The 9,706-nt window shown below is 36.0% G+C and overlaps 2 protein-coding genes across 2 annotated transcripts; both read left to right on the top strand.

Annotated features, from left to right (window-relative positions):
• Positions 1-1,101: 1,101 nt before the first annotated feature.
• Positions 1,102-1,651, top strand: LOC114874550 (larval cuticle protein LCP-17-like). The gene is made up of 2 exons (XM_029183919.1): positions 1,102-1,113; positions 1,274-1,651. Exons 1-2 carry the CDS (start codon positions 1,102-1,104, stop codon positions 1,649-1,651), a joined length of 390 nt encoding a protein of 129 aa, XP_029039752.1.
• Positions 1,652-4,776: 3,125 nt separating this feature from the next.
• On the top strand, positions 4,777-7,941 carry LOC114874511 (endocuticle structural glycoprotein SgAbd-1-like). Its single transcript, XM_029183840.2, has 3 exons — positions 4,777-4,975; positions 5,362-5,498; positions 7,381-7,941. Exons 1-3 carry the CDS (start codon positions 4,964-4,966, stop codon positions 7,646-7,648), a joined length of 417 nt encoding a protein of 138 aa, XP_029039673.1. The 5' UTR covers positions 4,777-4,963; the 3' UTR covers positions 7,649-7,941.
• Positions 7,942-9,706: the final 1,765 nt, after the last annotated feature.

Raw genomic sequence — 9,706 nt, 5'->3', positions numbered from 1 at the left:
GTAAAACAGTGAAAGCTAGAGGTGTTCTACAAGGGTTAATATTTGAATGAGGTAACACTAAATATTTGACATTTTTAAGGAAACTAAGGAATTGGTTCACCATCTATTAAGCGTGCCATCTTATGATGACAAAGGGGTTGTTATGACAGTGTAATATGGATTTAGTAAATTAATAAACTAATGATTACAAAGACCCAGGAACTACTCTACACGAGGTCAATGCGTATTTTAAGTTATTTCGTAAGAAACCAGAAATGACGAATAATTTATAATTTCTTACTTCAATTTCTTAGTTTCTTCTGTTTACAAAATTGAACTGAAGAAGCGGTTCTGTTTATTCAAATTAGGAAGAGGTTCACGGTTATCGTGTAAAGGAACCACCGATGGAAAAAAATAGAAGGTTATTATATAAGATTTCTGGATATGACTCTTGATATTTTTACTCTTGCACAATCGAAATAAAATAAATATCAAGGTTCCCCGTTTAGCGCGGGTGCAATACCATTTCAATATTCATGTTGTGTAACCTTGTGCAAATATTAAAGGTGATTATACAGAAAAGAAAAGAAAAATTATTACCAAACAGCATTCCTATTATACTAACTATACCTGAAAATTAATTATTCCTATCCTTAATGATTCAACATCTAATTTTTAAAATATAAGAAAAAAATATCTTTTTCAAGAGAATCATTTATAAAGAAAAAAATAAATAAATTTATTCTAAGTTGAAAATTATTCTACTAAGTGTTCAAATACCACCCTTATAAAGGACACCTCGTACATTTTATTATGACCAACTTCTTCAGTTTTAAAGTGTTACTCGCGATTACACAAGCAATAAATTTAGGCAACGTAGAAATGTCAGAGCGATGAATAAATTTTGTCGAGGATCCTCTTTCTCTATGGTGGTGGTGGTTCGAGGATTATCTCCTTCCTTTTCTATCCTTCGGTAGGAAGTCGAATGTATTATTTTAAATAGCAGCATATTTGGGGAAAGTGAATCTTAGAGTTTCGTATAAAAGCACACTGGTATCATTCAGGGGACAGATTTGAAACCGCAGCTCTCAGTGGATTGTGTGATACCTCTGATTTTTCAAAATGAAGTTCTTCGTGAGTGTTTTTCACATTTTCATAGCTTTCTTCGTTAACAATTTGTGCTTCTTTAAAACATAGAAATAAGATCATTGTACTATTTTTACTTACTGTTACTATTTCTTCTCAAACCCTGTTTCTAAGTGTACGTTGAAGAAAACTAAAATCTCTGTTTCAGGTTGTTTCCTTCGCCCTTCTGGTCGTTGCCTCAGCCGACGTGGCTCGTCAACCACCCGCAGCTATTCTGAAACAGACCAACGAAGTATCACCAGACGGAACCTATTCTTTCTCCTACGAGACCGATAACGGAATTTATCACGGAGAAACTGGAACATTGGTAGCATCGAATAGTAAGGACGCAACCCCTGTCGTAGCCACTCAAGGACAATATCAATACACATCTCCTGATGGCACACCGATCGCAGTAACATACGTTGCTGACCAGAATGGTTTCCAACCTCAAGGTGAACACATACCGCAAATATCTCCTCTGATCCAGAAGGCTATCGAGTACATCAAAGCGCATCCACAACAAACCGAACGTCCCAAGCTATAAACTCAATCTTGATATCCCACTATCCTCATTAAATTGTGTTTCTTTTATAGAACATTGGTTAATATAAATATTTCTGAAAAGAAAAAAAGTTTTTATTTTTGTCTGATACTTATCCCTGCTTCCATAACATTTCTATATATTTTTAATTACCATCGATTGTCGGAGGATGAAATTTATAGGGACGTCCATTCAGTGATTCTCACAGCATTACTATACAAGGTAGAAGATTTGAATTAAAAATAAAATTGAAATGATTATATTACCAATTAATCGTAATTACGGTATATCTTACCAGGCGCGCCAGCTAACGTGATAATCATCGAATTTGTCGGGCCGATGATGTGTAGACTGGAAAAACCTACGGAAACAATGAAAATTAATGTGGTAAATTCTGTCAGTAGAATCTCGTAATCGCATTCTTCTGTCCATCGATTACTTTGAACGTTGGAAGTTTTCGCGCCTCGGTGTGTGCACGATTCAAGAACCGACTAAGCAATTGCAAAGGAAACTGGGAGATGATGAGAAACGATAGTCCGGTCTCCTTAGAAAGGGAGGAACCCGGGACTGTTGCGATTTTTATCTTCATCCTTTTGTTTACGTGAAACACGAGTGTGGACGTCGTTCATTAGAGCGTAACGTTTACGTATTTACAGATTTGGAAGAACGATCCTTAAATTCCAAATACGTCGAATTATAAATCTTTCCTGGTACAATAAGATACGTTCTCTAATGGATCTTCTAATACGTGAAAATAAGAAAGGATGAATCCGAGGGCGAATTATGTTAGATGCTCTTCTTACATTGGCCAATCCTGTACTGCATAACTGAGAGGTCGTATCACGCCTAAGCACGAGATTTGTATTTTCCCGACCCACCCATCTTCATTCGATATAGATTATCGATGATCCTTGAATTTATTCACCCTTTTAAATCCTCAGCATCTTCGGTCATTGTTCCTTTAGAAATAAACGCCTCTGGTATAAATTAGATTTTTTCAATTTAACATACAACAAGGTTTAATTAAAGTCTAATTAAATCATCATTTGTATTCGAACGATTCCTGACTCTCGGACGGCGGACCATGGAGAGAGCCCGAATACCCTTGGATATATTTTGGGAATCTGGGTCGCGATTGACTCAGCCTTTACTGTTCAAGGGTTAAACAAATGTAATGAAATTTATAGCGACTGTACGTTGGAATGTACGCATAAGAATGTACAGAGATATGCATAAATATCGGCGAATAATATGCGATTGTCTTAGGTAACAGAGATGAAGGATGATCATAATTGCGTTTTCATACAATTAGGTAAGGCGAGTATAGATCCGAGGGCGGTACTCTGTAAAACCTCGCGATGCTTTGATTCAACCTTTATTCGCGCGATACTTCCATAGAATCATATACAAGGTGTTCCATTAAATGCAAAATTGAATAGAAGTTAAATTTGTTAAAAAATGAACACCTTGTGTATTTTATAAAGATGTTCAGATTTAAATTGATACGCCACATGTGTGGGATTTTGCAATAATTTTGTGTGCAAGAATTTCTATGATTGAACAGATGAAACAATAACACATTTCTTACAAAACAACGAGACAAATGAGTAGAAAACAATGAGACAAATTGTCTGAGAGAATAATTTAATTTATACGCGTGTAGGCTCAAGTGTCACGATTTAGAAATTGATCGTTCATGACCAGTTTTACGTTTGCCCTCCCTTTAATGCCAGCCCATCAATTGTGTATTATAGGTTGGATATAACTAATAAAGTGGAAGAAATTCAGGCCTATTGAAATGCAAATATCGTTGGGCATAATAATGCCACGACGAGGCTTATAAATAGCAATTATAATTTCCTCATTTATTATTGCGAGTATCGATTAGCTATAGAATCCGATGTCCATTGGACCTAATCTAAAACTTCATACGTGACGTCTTATGACGACACCCGTCCATGGCGTTTGCCATCTTATGACGACATCCGTGTCGACTCTTTGGAATAAAAGGAAAGCAGTTGGTTCGTAAAAATGAAAAGAGAAACGAAAAATTCGAAAGGGTCAGAATGTGTCGGTGTTCAAAACAGGGAGTGTCGTAAGAATCGTCGATGCGGTGCAACGATTCGTTGGATCGTGCATCCTGCTCGTAACAGACGTCTAGTGAAAGGAATACGCCCTGTGATGATCCGTGGCAAATCTGACGATCTGAATCTTGTGCCGAGGTCATAGTGACCCGTGTTTTTACGAGACATTGCAAACTGGCTGATCTAATAACAGCCATTTGGCAGTCTGTATTAAGGGGTCATTCGGGTAATTAGGTTTCGAACAAACGAAGAATGTACGAACCTTGGAGGATACACTGAGGAATTTGGGAGACTTCTGAGAGACTTCAGAAAAAGCGAACTTTTTTTAAAATAAAATTAGCCTTCCCTTAATTAGAAGAAAATATAAGGGAAGGAGTATCCATTAGCAAAAAGTTTGCACTATTTATTAGTATTTCAAGGTCCTAAATTTTAAGTTAAACTAGGTAAAAGTAGAGCGAGATTCCTCGGTCAGGCCGGAAGTGGCAAAATAAAAAGATTCGGCTATTCTTTGAGATTTTGACCCACTAAACACAATGGCACATTTTCGATAGCTCCGTTTGGCCAGTACAAAAGTGATAGAGAGTCTAAATGCTTTAACCCCTTCTCAAGATTTTCAGTCCTAGGGGTGGGTAATAAGTAGGATCTTCCTTCTGAACTGGGCCAGATCCCTTTGCTTTATTAACATAATTAGGGTTCAATATCTTGCATTAGAATATTTGGAACCTGAAACATTGAAATCTTAGAATTATAAGGAATTCAGTCCACATTTTTGGTTTAAAGTTTCACTTTAGATACGTTGCAAAATGAATAACATTTCAATTGGCATTAGCATTTAAAAAAGTTCATCAAGGATTAAGAGATTCGCAAAGATGCACCTAAGCGTTCATATCTGCCCCCTCCAGTTATGAAGTTCATGAAGATGATCATAGATACAATCATCTTCTGTCTTATGAATAGACGAATATTTAAAACATATTCTCCCCTACAATTTCTTCGAAACAGTGGCGGGGCGGAAAGGATACAGAAGCAAAGTACTCTTGCCGCTTATAAAGCCTCATCGTGACACGTCTACTCGCGTACTTCTGGACATTGCCACACAGAACGAGCTCTTGTTAAGTCTCTTTACGAATAATTACAATTGAACCGAATCAAATTTCGTCAATCGTCCAGATTTCTCGTTTCGTTACGTGATAGATCCAGGAATTTCAATTTTAATCATTGTGCGGTCATCATGAAAAGTTTTGTAAGTGTTCATATTATTCTGTTTTTACCCAGTCAAAAATTAATTTCTTTTTCTGTGATTATGTGAATCAAAGGATAGGAGTGTTATAAAATATTTAAACTGTGCATAAGAGTTAGTAAAATATTTTTAAATTAATTTGTTTCATTTTTAATTAAAGATACCCCTTGGATTAATCCTACCGCGGATGGCGGACCATGGAGAGAGACCCAATTTTAATTTAATCTTGCATTTCATTTTCTATTTTCTTATTATTCAAATTTAATTTATCATAATTTTAGCTTCTTCGAATATAAATTTATCCTATGACAAAGTGACTACTGCAATTTAAATGAATTGTGATTGCTCCTGATGATACTATCATTTTAATTATATTTTCTATGTTTCAGATCGTTCTGGTGGGTTTTCTAACAATGGGTTATGCGCAACTCAATAGATATCCGTACAATCCCGATTATTATGGCCGACGTTTCGCCATATTGCGACAATCACAAGACTCCTCTCCGGATGGATCGTATTCCTACAGGTGAGATCGTCCTTCCACATCGTCGTGAACGTCGACAGACACGATAAGCGACGTCGAGGTACGTTTCCTCCAAAGCGATCTCGACACGCTCGGAGAATCTCATTTGTTCTCAATTTGAAAAACACCTACTCCTTATACAAGGTGTTCACCTTAACGCTGCATACAAATTTACCGTTCCAAGGTGAAAAAAAGAAAAATTAGGAAACTGAATTCTAAATCCAAAAATTAACACGTTGAATATTATGGGAGCCTTGGGTGACCAGCACCATGAATTTGGATAAATTACAACTCTTTAACGCAACTTCGCTTTCCGACACGTCCGACTTCCTTCGATGGTAATTGACCAGGTGCGTCAAGGACGGAGACATTTAAGGTCAACCTACTCAGGATGATGAAAAATATTGAACCTCTATTATCTCAATGAGAATGCAATCTTCTCAGTAGCCATTATCAATTTTTCCGGTAAAAATTCCACGTGGTAAATCGTCATTTTCTCACCGTGTACTTCCTCTGGCCGTTTTCATTCTTATATCAGATGAGTCAGGTTTCATTCAGAATATCATTTCTACAGTGTGTACCATAATACACGGTCAACATTGTCCCCGAGTGTTTGGCATCGGTAATAACGTTGGATGAAAAGGTTCTCTAATTAAATTGAATGTGAAAAACAAAAGGATAATGTAGAATATGAAAGCATGAAATGAAAAATAAAGAGAGAAAGATCTACAGTATAGTTAGCTGTGGAAAGATATATAATTAACTGTGATGTTAATCATTTGTGTTAGTCGACTGCGCAGTTAGCAATAATACATTGCACAATGGAATAATTACAATCGACCTAGCTACCTACTTTGTAGTCAGCATTATGTTAGTTCACTGAAACGTCCGTGTCTAGGACTTGGCCCCACCTATCCAATCTGTTGTTTGGCGAATCGGATAAAGCATCACCTTACGTGCTATGCGCAACGCCTTCCGTCAAGTCATTTGTCAGATCAATCATCTCGGTAGAGTCATGCAACGTTTCAAATTCCACCCTATCAATGGAAGATACTTTTTTATTTTATTTACAGTCATCGCAAAATGTTGTCACTCGTATGGTTCAAGAATTTCGACTGTAATTAGGGAGATGAACAAAGGCATAGGAACCTAAGTACCGTGCGTCGCCGACTTTCCGGACGGATAGTTGGTATCTATAGGGAAAGATAGTGCTAGGAATAAATTGACAGAAAAAAGAATTTCTATGTCCTCTATCACTAATTTTGAGAATTGGGACTTGGAAATTTTAAGTCCCAAAGTCAGAAGCCTAAGTACCGTGCGTCGTCGACTCTCCGGACGGATACTTGGTACCTATAGGGAAGCATAGTGCTAAGGGCAAGTTGATAGAGAAAAGAATTTCTATGTCCCCATTTCACTAATTTTGAGAATTGGGACTTGGAAATTTTAAGTCCCAAAGTCAGAAGCCTAAGTACCGTGCGTCGCCGACTCTCCGGACGGATACTTGGGGAAACATAGTGCTAGGAGCAGGTTGATAGAGAAAAGAATTTCTATGTCCTCATTTCACTAATTTTGAGAATTAGGACTTGGAAATTTTAAGTTCTAAAATCCGAAGCCTAAGTACCGTGCGTCGCCGACTCTTCGGACGGACAGTTGGTACCTATAGGGAAGCTAATACCTATAGTGCTAAGGGCAAGTTGATAGAGAAAATAATTTCTATGTCTCCATTTCACTAATTTTGAGAATTAGGACTTGGAAATTTTAAGTCCCAAAGTCCGAAGCCTAAGACGGATCCTCCTACAGAGAAGCGTAGTTCGAGGATCCTTGGTATCGGTAGAAAAATTCTAAAGTATTTACTTTGTTACTTAAATTAATTTTTTTCTTTCAGTTACGATACGGAGAACGGCATATCAGTAGCGGAACAAGGAGTCCCAAAATACTCCCCACCGAATCAAATCGAATCTGTACGAGGGCAATTCAGCTACACTGCACCGGATGGTACACCAATTTTGGTCACTTATACAGCGGATGAAAATGGTTTCCAAGCTAGCGGTGCCCATCTACCAACACCACCACCGATACCAGTCGCGATACAACGCGCACTGGCTCATAATGCAGCCCACCCTGAAGAGGATGAACTTTACAGAAGATACTAGAAGATCCTGTCACGTGTCACGGTTATAGGAAACGGCTCGTACAAAGCAGATTAACCCTTGTGTTAATTAACCGTTTTTATATAACACGAAGATGAGATAAATGTGAAAATTCGAAATGGAATTTCAGTGAAATTAGATTAAAAAGTAATTTAGAATAATTTGAATGCTTCAGTTATTGACACAAGGGTTAAAACAGTATAATGTTAACAAATATTGCTATTATGTATCATTTCTTGCCTATTTGTTGTTTATCATTGTTTATAAATAAACAGCCTTGAGAAAAGAAATATTAACAGGATTTACGTATAATGATATGTAAATAACTCTTTATGTACCTACAGTATGAAACAGGTATATTTTATAAATATACCGAAAGTCCGGAAATTATGTTATTACAATGCTTATAAATATTATTACGCTTTTATATAGTATCTAAGTACCGTGCGTCGCCGACTCTCCGGCGGACCCTTGGTATGTATCTATTTCCTTAAATTAATTTAAATATTATACAATAAACTATTTAAACAAGAACATAAATTTATTTTCTTTGTTTCTGAAAATTCCTAAACCCTGTACGACTATAAGACAATCGATTCAACAGAGTGAATCAGGGAAAGAATTTTGGATGACTGAAATATTTTTCGAATACTAAAAAATTTTAAGCTGTTAATTACGATGCTTTAATAAGCAGAAGATTTTAGGAAGAGCCGAAATGCCAGTTAGACTAACGTTAATGGTAATCGTAATATCACGCTAAAGGTGAGTCAGTGAAAGCAAATCATCGGTCTCTTGTCCATTACACAACGATCGACCGACCATCGACCAACCACCGACCAATCGAATGTTATAGCAGAAGGATTTGACGCATCCTTTCGATCCATAAATCAAATTTCATATTTTCAAAAATTACAAATTTCAACCTCTTCCCATTTATATTTATACCTACTCTTTCACTCCACAATTTCCTGTCCCTAACAATCTGAAACCACGAAACTAACATAGTTTGTTAAATAAGAAAAAAAATTAAATATTTTACTGTAATATTTCATCAATTATTAATACTAAACATTTCAAATGAAAATTTAAAAAAAAATACAAACTTTGAAAGTCCCATATGTATAAAAATATGAATTTGCATAAAAGAAGAAAAGAAAAATATTTTTTTTAAATTAATATTCCATTGAAGACTAAATCTGAATACGCCAAATGCTTCGCCAACAATGCAATTCAGTCAAGAATGATGCTACAGGTTGATAGTTCACTGGGCGTGAATATGACAGGATGAATTCCTTTCATCTTTCGTCACGTAATAACAAAAAAAAAGAGAGAAGAAGGGTAGAGCAGAAACGAACGAGTCGTTTGAATACCAGTTTGATTTCATAATTTATATATGGGTGGCATTCGTAGAAATTAAAGCATTCGCGCAAGTTATTCGTACGTCATCGATAGTTATCCTGATTCCCATGATGATTTTCTTTCATCATGAATTTTCATTCATCGAACCTTGACCCTTCCTCCTAAAGGGAAAAAGGAATGGTACAAGTGGTGATTAGTTCCTGACTGCCCTAATTATAATCAGAAAAATGATTTTTAATTTCTTAAATAATTGCAAATTAATAATATTCCAAATTTTAATCAAGGTGAAATATTTCGGCTTAATATCACGGTCAAATATCAAGGGGTCGCTTAAATCCAGTTTGACCTTTCTAATTTTATTAACCATGTCTGCTCAGGTATGCCCCATCATCTCAAAGGCTCATAAAGATACGAATGGAAGCGCATACCGTTGGAGTCCTGTCAGATCAACAATCTACTTACAAAATTATGTCAATAGAAACATTTAACTTTATTACCACCTTTGTAGTATACTAAATGCTCCAACCCTTAATTACATGACACTTTAGAAATTTATTTAATGATATGAAATTTGATTTCTAAAAAATTCTATTTCACCCCATGCTTAATAAAAATTAAATTTTTGCAATTTAAAAAAGAAATTGCAATTATAAGAAATTTATTAATGAAACCCCAAATTTGTACCTGAGAGGTCAATATGAG

Source organism: Osmia bicornis, chromosome 6 (genome assembly GCF_907164935.1).
Source record: "Osmia bicornis bicornis chromosome 6, iOsmBic2.1, whole genome shotgun sequence".
Classification (NCBI taxonomy): Eukaryota; Metazoa; Arthropoda; class Insecta; order Hymenoptera; family Megachilidae; genus Osmia; species Osmia bicornis.
The sequence above is the reverse complement of the archived record's forward strand: the minus strand, read 5'-3'. Positions and strand labels throughout refer to the sequence as shown.

Coding starts and splice junctions, on each gene's coding strand:
- LOC114874511 (XM_029183840.2), top strand. Junction 5,499..7,380: donor GATGGATCGTATTCCTACAG/GTGAGATCGTCC, acceptor TTTTTCTTTCAG/TTACGATACGGAGAACGGCA.